Source organism: Mesocricetus auratus, unplaced genomic scaffold, assembly GCF_017639785.1.
Source record: "Mesocricetus auratus isolate SY011 unplaced genomic scaffold, BCM_Maur_2.0 Super-Scaffold_100006, whole genome shotgun sequence".
Lineage (NCBI taxonomy): Eukaryota > Metazoa > Chordata > Mammalia > Rodentia > Cricetidae > Mesocricetus > Mesocricetus auratus.
Window position 1 is genome coordinate 23,706,141 of NW_024429190.1, and position 13,567 is coordinate 23,719,707.

Below are 13,567 nucleotides of genomic sequence, written 5' to 3' on the forward strand. Positions count from 1 at the left end.
TCCCTGAGTAACCTAGCAGAAAGGGGAGGCTTGAGAGGTAAACCATAGGAAGTGGTCTATGGTGGTAGGAGCAGTAAAGACTGTTGGCAGGGGCAGTGGGGTAGAAAAGACGAGTGCACACCATTGACCTTGAGTCCTGACATGTAGGCTAACTTACTCTACACAAAGCCTCCAAGATTCCATTTTGAAACGGAAGGAAAGAAACTGCTCTCAGACCAAGATTCTCCTCCACCAGAAAAAAATCTTATTATTTTCCAGCAAGCCAGAAGACTGACAGGGATTTCTTGTGGAACTTCTGTCCAGCTCACATACTCATGAGGCATTCCAATTGACATAGGCCTTTAGATTATCTAGTGCCCTGAGTTGTTCATTGGTGTCTAGACCTTAACCTAGGACCACTGGGAACAGTCTATAATTGTGTGAACTGGGTTTGTTGCTCTCTGTAAGAAGTGAAATACTCATCACAAAGGTGGGGGGGGTGTAAGGGGACAGACAGGTGTGCTTTCCAGGAAACTTGTGGGGTCTGGCTTAGTTTTACAAGTTCAAGGGAAGATTTAAGGAGGCTGGCTTTACCTGTACAGTGCCAGAGAGCCAACAGGATGGGTCTAGTTTTCTGATATGAACTCTTGATAAATTTTCTCCATGGAAGCATGAAGCTGAGGTTGGTACAAGTTAAGATGCAGCTATCACTTCTATCAACCATGTGCAAGAATGGTTCTGTCGTCATTTCTTCATGTTTGTGATTTCCTTTCTGTCTGCACCCGGATTACAATCAACCGTTGCTCGTGGTTAACTGGAAGAATTTAAGATGTGGTTTGGGTATGAGGTCATGCTGTTCGACCTCTCTGAAGTCAGAGCTGTTTCTCCTTCATCCCTCAACATCTCCACAAACAACCTATTCATTTCCTGTCCTGGGCAGGAGGAGCTAAGGCAACTAGCTTGCCACCGTGACTCAGTTTTGAAAGGAGTGTTCCCAAGGGAAAGAAAGAAACCAAAACTTGTCTAGTTTCTTTGTGATCTGGATCTTGCATAGACAGACTGGTCTATGCAACCTTATTTATTTAGGCTTTAATCAGGATGTCCTTGAGTATATCATTTTTCTAGCATCATTTCCAGAAAATATATTCAGAACCTGTAAGGTATGGCTTTTAGGAAAGTCACACAAAATGAAGAACTCTGGGGGAATGAAATGGAACCGTTTTCTTCTGGCAACATGCAAAAACTATGTGATCTCACCTTCTATTTCTGTCTAAAATGCATGTACCTTAAGTAGGAAAAGGGCAGGGGAGCCCAGGAGACTTAGCAGAGTGGACCATCTTTTCTTTATTTTGTCTGAGATTTTTCATTACCCATCTCCTTGACCTTGTTGGCAAAGTCTAGCCTTGGACTGTGGCTTGTATGTGACTTACCAGGGAAGTATTTTAATGCTGCAGGGAAAAGTGTTCCTTACCCCAGATTTCACATCCTCCGTCTTCAGGATGAGGGATGGACACCTATGATCTGTAATTATGTGGTCCCTAACTGGATAATGAATGTGAAGAGATAATGGATCATGGAACCAAAGACCCTGTGGTAAAAGCTAACATTTAGGCCAAGACCAAGAATATTTGTTTCAATACTGAGTAGTGTTTTTCTTGGGTATGTTCATGTGCCTCATGGACAGAAATGTTTATCTTGATAGCAGCGGGGACGCATTGTGGGACTTATGGAAGCCTCTCAGAAAATACGGAATAAAAGAATGTGTAGAAGGAACAACGTACATGCCCGCTGACTGATGAGCAGACAAACTGGTATCGTTATACGTTACACAATGAGATATTGTTTAGCCGTCAAAAGGGAGAAAAGTCAATATGTACTATGTGGTGTTTTGAATGGGGATGGCCACTATAGGCTCATATATTTGAAAATTTGGCTTCCACTTGAATGGTTTAGGCATGATTTGGAGGTGTGGCCTTATTGGAGGTATGCCTCTGCAAGTAAGGTTTATGGCTTAAAAAGTCCAGTGCTAGCCCCAGTCTTGCTCTCTGCCTGCTGCTTGCCTATCAGGATGTAATCTCTCAGCTACTGCTCCAACACCATGCCTGCCCACCTGCCACCATGCTCCCCACCATGATGGTCATGGACTCACCCTCTGAAACTCTAAGTAAGTCCCCAGTTAAAGGCTTTCTTTTATAAACTGCTTTGGTCATAGTGTTTGATCACAACAATAGTAACCCTAATTAAGATACACTACAGCATGAATATCCTAAGACCATCACGCTATGTAAAGTCAGCCATATAGAAAGATTCCACTTTTTTTTGATATCTAGCATAGTCAAATTGAAACAGGAAGAATTGTGGTAGCCAGGGGTGGGGAAGAGGAAGCACAGGGTGTTAATGCTAATGGGTTACAAAACATTAAGACTGTTTATTTGTACATTTGAAAATAGGCAAGATGGGTCTGGTGGGTGAATCTTAGTGGTAGAGCACTTGCCTAGCATGTGTGATTCTGGGAGTTTAATTCCTAGCCCCACAAAACCAAAGTGAAACTATCTAGTGCCACTATGATGGTGGTGTTATATGTCTGCAGTACCAGCTACTCAGAAATGCTGTTATTATAACACTATAATAGTGGTGTTATATGTCTGCAGTACCAGCTACTCAGAAATGTTGTTATTATAACAAAAGTGGAGTTTGCATCTTGATGAATGTAAACTGAAGACAAGTATAGCTGAGAGATAAGGTTGGAGGAAGATTCACTGCAAAGAGCTGGTTCAAGAAGAAAAAAGATGACGCACACATTTGCGGGAATGCTTAGGTAAAGATGATGACGCATATGTTTTCAGGGTTAAAACGGTGGACAGGAGCACTTCTGGGCATGCTCAGCTTGAATGATAAAGAGGGCAGCCAGCAACACCTCTGGGCAAGCTCAAATTTCTAAAAGATAAAATAAAAGAAAAAGAACAACAAAAAGTTTTAGTTGGTAAATGGAACAGACTATTTTTTGTCTTCTTGGATTAAAGTCTTTTTTTTACTAGTTAGGTTAGAAACAATCTTGTTTCACATGTCAATCCCAGCTCCCTCTCCCTCTCCCCAATCCCCCCACCCTCTCCACCAGGTTCCCCAGTGCCCCACCCAATCTCCAGTCCGATCCCCAAGGAGGGTGAGACACTCCATGGTGGATCTCCAGTAACTGTCATTTCATCCAGGGCAGGGCCTAGGCCCTCCCCCAAGGGTCCCGGCTGAGAGAGCCTCCCATATTGTGCCATGGGCACTCAAAGTCTATTTGTACGCCAGGGATAAATAATACCCAAGGCCCCATAGATTACCTAGGCCTCCTCACTGACACCCACATTCAGAGAGTCTGGGTCAGTCCCATGAATTCCACACAGCCATCAATCTGGGGTCCAAGAGCTCCCCCTTGTTCAGGTCAACTGTTTCTGTGTGTTAAACCAGCCCACTCTTAACTCCTTTGCCCATCAATTCTCTCTTTCTGACACTGGATTCCAGGAGTTCAGTTCAGTGTTTGTCTGTGGGTATCTGCCTCTGCTTTCATCAGTCGCTGGATGAAGATTCTGTTTCCTAGACTCTCTGGCAGTGGGATTGTATGCTGGCACTCCCCTGATTCATGTCTAAAATTCATAAATGAGTAAGTACATACCATGTTTCCCTTTTTGTGACTGGGTTACCTTACTCAGTATGGTTTCTTCTAGTGCCTTCCATTTGCCTGCAAATTGCAAGATTCCATTTTTTTCCCCGCCAAATAGTACTCCATTGTGTAAATGTACCACGTTTTCTCTATCCACTCTTTCAGTTGAGGGGCATGTAGGCTGCTTCCAGGTTCTGGCTATTACAAATAATGCTGCTATGAACGTAGTGGAACAGAGACATCCTTGTTGTGTGAATGTGCATCTTTTGGATATATGCCTAAGAGAGGAATTGCTGGGTCTTGTAGTAGACTGATTCCTATTTTTCTGAGGAATCTCCATAATGATTTCCAAAGTGGCTGTCCAAGTCAGCACTCTTACTAGCAGTGGAGGAGTGTTTCCCTTTCTCCACATCCTCTCCAGCATAAACTGTCCTTGGAGTTTTTGATTTTAGGCATTCTGACAGGAGTAAGATGGTATCTCAGAGTTGTTTTGATTTGCATTTCCTGGATGGCTAGGGAAGTTGAGCACATTCTCAAGTGTCTCTCAGCCATTTTAGACTCCTCTATTGAGAATTCTCTATTTAGTTCTGAATCCCATCTTTTGCTTGGGTCCTTTGGTGTTTTGGAGACTTGCTTTTTGAGTTCTTTGTAAATTTTGGAGATCAGCCCTCTGTCAGATGTGGGGTTAGTGAATATCTTTTCCCAATCTGTGGGTTGCCTTTTTGTCTTGCTGACTGTGTCCTTTGCCTTACAGAAGCTTCTCAGTTTCAGAAGGTTCCATTTATTAATTGTCGATCTTAGTGTCTGTGCTACTGGAGTTACGTTCAGGAAGCGGTCTCCTGTACCATTTCATTCAAGGGTGCCTCCCACTTTCTCTTCTAACAGGTTCAGTGTGGCTGGATTTATGTTGAGGTCTTTGATCCATTTGGACTTAAATTTTGTGTATGGCGATAGACATGGATCTATCCTCATTCTTCTACATGCCAGCATCCAGTTACACCAGCACCATTTGTTGAAGATGCTTTCTTTTTTCCACTGTATATTTTTAGCTTCTTTGTCGAAAATCAGATGTTCATACATGTATGGGTTAATATAAGGGTGTTCAATCGAGTCCATTGGTCTACCTGTCTATATTTATGCCAATACCAAGCTGTTTTCAGGACTACAGCTCTATAATAGAGCTTAAAGTCAGGGATGGTGATGCCTCCAGATGTTGCTTTGATGAATAAGGCTGTTTTGGCTATCCTGGGTATTTTGTTTTTCCATACAAAGTTGATTGTTGTTCTTTCAAGGTCTGTGAAGAATTGTTCTGGGATTTTAATGGGGATTGCATTAAAGCTGTATATTGCTTTCGGTAAGATCTCCATTTTTACTGTGTTGATCCTATCTAAGAGCATAGGAGATCTTTCCACCTTCTGGTGTCTTCTTTGATTTCCGAAAGGACACTTTAAAAGTGTCCTTTTACTGTAGGAGTTTGTCCCTGAAACTTGAATCCTATCATTATTGTTATTTTGCTACAAGTGAAAAAAATGGGTTAAAAGATGTAAAAAACAATGTTTGTAATGTATGCAAGACGATGCTTCTGTTTTTCTCTTTGAACTGCAAATGCTTCCAAGTAGGACCAACTCTTCCAAGTCAGGTCCAACAGCATTGCTCCAGCTCCACTCTGAACAAAAAACTCCCCTCAGGTTTTAGACTGGGATTTCTTGCGTCTTCACTGGAGTATATGACCTAAGGGCAGCATAAAAACAGTTTAGGAGCATTGTGAGTTTTGATGATTAACTAAGAGCTTGCTGGTGAAAATATCTGATATGTGGCAGGTTCTCAGTGCTGGGTAACTTCTCTTTCCACCATGCCTTTTTTGAAGTGGAAAACTCTGCTCTCAGCCTTCCATCTTATTCTTCCTCAGTCTCCCATCTTGTTCTTCCTCAAGGCCTGAAGATGCTTCCAAGGAACAAAGCAGAGGAACTTTACAACAGTTGGAATTTAGAACAGAGAGTTCTTGAGACGGACACTGCATTAATTACTGGAATTAAAGCATAAACCCAACTGAAAGATTGAAAGCAAAGCAGCCGCCAAATGTCTATTTTCCAAATTGCCCATGATAGTACTCCATAAATTTTGATTGACACTAAAGTATATAACAGCATAACTTTTTCTTTTTGCGTATGTAAATGGTATAGAAAGAGAGATGACTAATGGTTTCCTGGCATAGTTTTCTCTCTTTTTTTTTCCTTTTTTTTTGTTTGTTTGTTTGTTTTTTTGAGACAGGGTTTCTCTGTGGCTTTGGTGGCTGTCCTGGAACTAGTTCTTGTAGACCAGGCTGGTCTTGAACTCACAGAGATCTGCTTGCCCCTGGGATTAAAGGCATATGCCACTACCGCCTGGCTTTTTAAAAATTTATTTAACTTTATTTTATGTGTATTGGTGTCAAATTCCCAGGAACTGTAGTTACAGACAGTTGTGAGCTGCCATGTGGGTACTGGGAATTGAACCCCGGTCCTCTGGAATAACAGCCAAATGCTCCTAACCACTGGGCCCCTGGCATAGTTTTTAAAGGCAGGTGCTGATGAACTAAAACTACTCTGTCTAGACTTTGGAAAGAAAAGCTATTGAATCTTTAACATTTACATTTGTATCCACTGATTGTCAAACATAACCAGGATAAGAATTGCCTGGAGGCAAAGGAAACCTGTCCTAAATTAGTGAGTCCAACTGCAATAGCCCTACTTATTTAAAGTTTCAATTGACACATAGCAATTGGACACATTTATGGACACAACACTGCATTTTGGCCCACATATACATGACTATACAATGTCTAGATTAGAGTGATTGGCATGTCTATCACCTCAGGCATTCATGACTCCTCTGGGTTGGGAACATCCTGTTCTCTCTACTAGGCATTTTGAAATCTTGTCCTTTCTGAAGGCACTGAGAAACCTTAAGTGATTTTATATAAGATACAGGTGAGAAAGAAAAAAAGAACTAGTTTTCTTTATATTTTCTTCCTAATATTATTCATCGCCTGGGTCACTTTAACCTCACCGAGTCTCAGCATAGAGGCTGATTTCCATCTCAGAGGAATGTGATGCACCTCTGATAGGATGCTGTATAGTGCTGACTGCCACTGAGTATGTGATTCCCAGATGAAGAGCGTTTGTTGTTGTTACTCTATGCTCCAAAATGCCTTTAAGGTTTATTTTTATTTCATGTGTATCGCTGTTTTGCTTGTATGTATGTTCATGCACCATGAGTGTGCAGTGCCCGTGGAGGCCAGACGAAGGTGCCAGGTCCTCTGCAACTGGACACACAGTTGTGAGCCACAATGCAGGTGCTGGGAATCAAGCCTGGGCAACAAGTACTCTTCAGTGATGAGCTGTCTCTCAAGACCCTTCCAAAACATTTTCAAATCTGTTTTCCACGTTTTCTGTTACAGAGATCAGGACTGCAAGAAGATACTGAGTACATTCAAAGGAGCATTTGTGTCCAAGAATCCATGCAACATCACAAGGGAAGACTATGAACCACTAGTTCAGTTGGTCACTCAGACCATACCATGTGACAAGGTAACAGATTTTCCTTTTGGATTTGAGAATAAAAGCCACAGGGAAGAGGTCCCAGGACCAAAATTAGGATGCAGAAAGAGAGAAAACCTTGGTATTAGGCATCATTTGGTATGGTTGGTGGAGTAGTATTGATGAAGGGCAGGCTTTGGTGACCTAGCATACCATCAGGGTTTAGGATATCTGGGAAAGGAAGATACCAGAGAGATGGGACACAGAGAAAAGAATCTAAAATCAATCCACACAAACAAAAGTAATCCAGATTTATATAATTATGGAACTTTCCCCTACCTGCTGATAGCAATAGACAAGTAAATGATAACACAAGGCCAATTTACAATTGAAGAGTGACTTTGGTTTTTACTCTCCTAGCCCTCACCTTCTTAGTTCTTAGGAGCCATCCTATGGAGTAGGCAAACCAGGGGTCAGAGTCTTTATTCGCCAGTGGGGATGCTCAGGCTTGGTGGGTTTAGGTGAAAAGAAATTGCCTAAGTATAAGAGGCTTTAAAGAAACATAAGCCAGCTGAAATGCAAATACAACAAACCTTGGAGTCAGAGAAGCCTGCTTTTCAGTCCTTTGAATATACTATAAAAGGTCTGTCACGAGGTACAACTCTTTCAGAGTCTGTATTTAAAGCAACTTTCACATGTCTGAAACTAAGTGAAGCTCCCCAACCCACCCACAGTTATCACCCCTCATCCTATTGTTAGTGAACTGGAGATATCTGTGTCTCCTCCCCCAGGAGTACCAGTACAGAGCTCTGAACAGAGGTAGATGGTAGACAGTAATCAAACTTACTTCTATGACTATTGTGTGTGTGTGTGTGTGTGTGTGTGTGTGTGTGATTTACTCTGATAGCTTCTGCTTTCTTTTATTTACAAAAGGTTGATTGATTGACTGATTGATTGATTGATTGCAGTTATAGGGATAGAACCCAGAGCTGCATGCATGCCAGCACTCATTCTTCTGTTGAGCCACATCCACAGCTCTCTGATTTATTTTATTTTGGATATACTAAATTGAGTGTTTGTTCTTTCTCAGACTCTCTTTTGGAGCAAATCCAAACACCTGGCCCATGAGTATACCCGGGTCCAAGGGAAGATGTTCACCCTGGAGGATACACTGCTGGGCTATATTGCTGATGATCTCATGTGGTGTGGAGACCCCAGCACTTCTGGTAAGGATCTGAAGCAGCTGGGATGGCTCAGGATGCATGGGAGTAGATCTTTGAGCTGAAAAAAGGACATTGAAAAGTCAATGGGCTCATACACTAATGATCACTGAGGTGGATCAGGGACCTTGAAAGTCAATAGGCACATGTGTTAATGTCATCAAAGCCCTTAATGACAAGTCATGCTCTTAGAAAACAGCAATCCCTGTCCTTTGGAAATATCAGCCCTTGGTCTCTGAGGAGTGGGAAGCATACATGGGGAGGAAATGACTGACCCTGTAAGACAGGAAATGAGAGAGAGCCAAGAAAGCTAAATTGCTCATTTTTGTAGTAACCAGTCTAATACAGTCTAGAGGAAAATCTCCCATGAAAGTCATTAATCCCCTCATGAGGATTCCCTCATGATCTCAGTTCCTCTTAGAGGTCTCATCAATTCAAAACACTCAATAGAGAACTAGGCTCAATATGAGTGCTGATGGGGGCAAGCTGTATCAAACCACAGTACTACTTTATAATGCTGCTGAGGGAAGACATCCCTCACTTGCAGTCTCTAGTCTCTACCCTCCTTCCTGTTCTCTCCTTTCCCTGCCCCTCCCGCTCTCCTTTTCTCCCCCATCCACTCCCTTTTCCTTCTCCACTTCCTCTTTCCCTTCCTCTCTTTTTGCAAGGAATGACCCCCCCTCAACCTTGAGATATCATTTCATTCTGCATTATGTATTCTTGAACATTACCATAAACCATTTTTAAAAAATATATATACTTAAGGTGATCGGTGTAATGTTTGGTTTTAAACAGACATGGTGAACTGATTGTTATAAGTGAGATATTTAGCATTGGCACCTTAAGGTATCATCCTCATAGTTTATTGGTGGTCTTTCTTTCTTTTCCCTTGTAGTCAATCAATCTATTTGCCAAGTGACACATCTGTTCTTTATCTCCACTCACACTGCCTGAGTCCACCCCCTCTTGTTGGGAAAGTTGTAATGTTATACTAATCACTCTTTACCCCTTTAGGTCAGTCTCCGTCTGATAGCACAGACTTCACAGCACAGACTTCTTACAGTGAAAATGTGACTGTGTCTATCTCCTTTTAAAACCCAATAATCTCTCTCTACCTCTAGGCTAACTGTCCAAATTCCTCCGGTTGGCATGGCTTGTATTTCGGGTGCCTCATTTTCCATCATTCTCTGTTTCTGATCAGAGTTCATCACAGCTCTTTGCCTCTGCATGTGCCATCTGCATAAGGTGCCCTTCTCTTTAGAGTCTGTCTGAGGACAGCAATTCTTGTCCAAAGCAAAATTCATCCTGAACTTTTTCTGGTAATATTGCACAATACAAGTTAATCTTTCTCTGGATATTTGACTTCAATACATCACATGCTACCTGAGGCAGCACTCTCACTGATTCAACCCTCTGTCTCAGAACCTAACCCTCAGTAAATGTTTATATACTAAGGCAAATGACCATGAGAACAGTATCATAGAAACCACATATCCACACTCAGTGCTTTGTTCCACACTAAGGACTGAGCCTGTTTTCATGGGGTTGGCTGAGACCCCAAACTTCTGGAGGATGAGAAGGAAACTCTCTGCAAGAGAGAATTGCCGGGTACCAGAGAAGTATCTGGTGAATGTGCCTTCTTCCCAAAAAGGCCTGGCCTTCTCTCTAAGTGTTCCTGGACTCCAGGGAAGTGATGGGGGCTGGTCTCTTTAGGGCAAACTTTTGTTGCCATTTCCCAGAATGGTGAGACAAAACCCATCACACTGTTCCTGTCTGGGATCTGGAGGGGAAGGCAAGGAGTTGGAGGGAATTCAGGGGACACTTAGTTAAATTGGGTTGAGATGTGTCCATTCTTCAGTCTCTGCCTTGGCACAGATGCTATTGGGAAACACTCCCACTGAGGTTGGACAGCCAAGAATGAGCCCAAAGGTACACTTCCTTTTCCACTCTAACTATTTCTTATAAATCTTGTGTTTTAGACATGAACTATGACTCTTGCCCACACTGGAGTGAAAACTGTCCAGACAACCCTGTCTCAGTGTTCTGGAAAGTGATTTCCCAAAAGGTAAGTTCCAAGCAATTAAATTCTCGAGTTTTGACTGAAGATATTGTTTGGTCAATGGCTAGTTGAATTTGAGGCGTTTTGGGTTACATATCCTTGTAGGTTTGAAAGTGTGGAAATCTTTGCTGAGAACAAAAGCTCAGAGATAAATGCTAGAAGACTTTCCCACCCAACTTGAGAACACCCACAGAGGCTTTGCAAGCTCAGAGAGAGAATCCCTACACCCAATGAGTGAATAACATTCAGCTGCTATGTCTATCAGGAAGCTAGGTTTGGCTTAATCCAGTGACCCAGGTATTGGTTGGATTACTGGAACAGTTTTAATAATCTGCATTTAGGCTGGGCGGTGGTGGCACACGCCTTTAATCCCAGCACTCGGGAGGCAGAGGCAGGTGGATCTCTGTGAGTTCGAGGCCAGGCTGGACCGACAGCCTCCAAAACAATACAGAGAAACCCTGTCTCGAAAAACCAAAAAAAAAAAATCTGCATTTATAGACCACTTAATATGTGCCGACTTGTTTTCAGGAGTTAAGAACTCTATCCTCACAACAACCATATGAAACATCATAAACATTATACCCTCTTCAGAGGTGGCAAGATGGAGGTACAAGCTACTAGCTGATGCCAGATCTAGAATCTGGGGTGAGAAACACTAATTCACTTACCTCACATCTGTATATGATTTCACTTGAAACTGCATAGAAATGTTTACATTTTCTCATTAGTTGTGTCTCTGCAAGAAAATGCCCTTTGTAAATAGACCACAGGGTGTAAAGAATGAAAATAATAAAAAACAAACAAACAAAACAAGTGAAAGGAAAAGAAAAAAGACCAAAAATACTGGTTATAAGTTCAAAGTAAATACACATCTGAGGAGGTGTGGCAAAAGGAAACTTGAATTTGCCAATACATATGCCTTAGTTCACTTGGAATGCTCTAACAAAAAGCTAAGACTGTGTAATTTAGAAAGGACCTTGGTTAGGTCAAGTGCCAGCAGGTCAAGATGGTAACGGATTTGATGTCTAATGAGGGCTATTCTTTGTTTCTCAGATGCCAACTCATTGCTGTGTCCCCACATGTCAGAAGACAAAAGATGCCTGAGCCCCTTCACAAGGGTGCTAATGCTATTCATGAGGGAATAGCCCTGTGCTCTTACCCACTCCCATGATCACGATGGCCCCAGTTTCCAACTCATGAATTATGGGCTGGGAATGGAAGAACACACATTCAAACCATAGCTCCATCATAATTTCAGGCTCAACAAGTCCCATGTCTCTATGTCATTCCCATTTCTCTCTTCCAATAGGTAGTATGAGAATTAAACCAATTGTCTGTCCCATTGGAGGTGAAGAAACTAATATTCTTAGCTTAAAAGACTCACTGCAGAAGAATGGGGAGAAAGACTGTAAGAGTCAGAGGCAGTGAATGAACGCAAGAAAACTGTGTCTTCTGCACACAACAGGGCAGGTGCACCTACGAGCTCGCAGCAGTTGTAAAAACATACATATGACCTGTACAAGCCTAAGAACAATCCTCAGAATGGAGATGGGAGGTGGGCACAAAGCCCCCCCACTCCCCACTAGCAGGGGATCTCCTGGCAACTGATGGCTGCTTGGAGAAGAAGTCAGTTTTCTTTAAGAGTGCTGCCATGCTCTGGGGACAGGCCACACAAACACAAATATTGAGCCAATAGAAGTCGGACTGATAGGTAGGGAAAAACAGAGGGCACAAGTCAGTGGTAGTGGGGTGGTAGATCTGGGAGGAGTTGGACAAGTGATGAACATGGTCAAAACTCATTGTAAAAAAAACACTCTGAGGACTAATAAAATTTTCTTAAAAGACACTAATCCAAGGTCATTGGCTGGTTAGTAGCAGAGCTGAGACCCTAGTGTAGGTCATCCTAACTTTAAAGCAATAGCCTTTATTTCACACTGTCTGCTTACTGGTTATGTCTTTTAAATGACAGGGAAATAGATCAATGGCAGAATACTTGCATAAATGCTGGTTTGCTCTTCTTCGATTCCCTGTATCAACTAAATTCCTACCTTAAAGAGACTTAGGAGTAAGTGGTGCAGTGAGAAAGAGAATTAATGTGAGAGTGAAGGGACACTTTTTTAAAAAGTAGTAAGTTGTTTTTTTTTTCATTTTATTGAAAATAGATTCTTTTTTTCATCCAATATATCGTAAGTATAGTTTCCCATCTCTCTACTCCCCATATCCCCTCCTTCCTCTAGATATACTCCCTTTCTGTCTCTTATTAGAAAAGAACAGGCTCCTATGAGAAAACTATCAAACACTACAAAACAAAATATAAAGGATAAAGCAAAAACTATCACATCGAAACTGGACATGGTAACCCAAAAGAAAGAAAATAGCCCCGAGAGCAGACAAAGGAGTCAGAGACTCACTCATTTATATAATCAGAATTCTGTATTTAAAAATGCTAAGTTGAAAGCTATAATATATATATGTATATATATAGAGAGAACCTGATGTAGACACGTGTAGGCCCTGTGCTTTCTGCTTGATTCTCTGTGAATTCATATGAGCCTTGAATCTGATGGCCTTATTCTTAGGGGACATATTTAATAAACTACTTCCTTAGATATTTTGATCATAGATTCCTCATTTCATCTCCATCAAATGGATATATATGTATATATATGTGTGTGTATATATGTTAGAGTGTCATTGCTGAATCTAGACAAAATACCACTATCTTATTAAGTAATAGAGCCCCCACTCATTCAACAAATATTTGTTGAACACTTACTATGTGTTTTGAACATTCAGACATTCAGAGACTCTGTACATTTTTGTTTGCTTGCTTTTTCAGAGAAGGCTTTCCTTTATGTTGTCACTCTGGGATATGTTTTGCAGCCACACCATCACTAAAACTTTCTACAGCAGGTCACGTTTTATATACACTAAGTGCTTTCTTGTATTACCATCTCAGCCCTTGGTACTAAGAGTTCAATGTTGAGGTGACTGAAGGCACCCTGTCTTCTGAGACACTGTGACATCCACACCTTGGTCCTTGCCAGACTCTTATAGAGGAAGGCAAGCATACTAATAAGGGTGGTTACTCTTACAGGCTTGAGTCTCCAGATCATCTTGCTGCTACGTCATGTGACCTTGA

General features: G+C 41.8%; 1 protein-coding gene across 1 annotated transcript in view; it reads left to right on the forward strand.

Moving 5' to 3' along the window:
• Cd38 (CD38 molecule) overlaps positions 1-13,567 on the forward strand; it is a 42,129-nt gene that overhangs the window by 22,771 nt on the left and 5,791 nt on the right. The window contains exons 2-4 of the mRNA XM_005068715.4: positions 7,068-7,197; positions 8,237-8,372; positions 10,346-10,431. Of these exons, the coding sequence (XP_005068772.1) occupies positions 7,068-7,197; positions 8,237-8,372; positions 10,346-10,431 (352 nt within the window). The remainder of the gene's footprint in view (positions 1-7,067; positions 7,198-8,236; positions 8,373-10,345; positions 10,432-13,567) is intronic.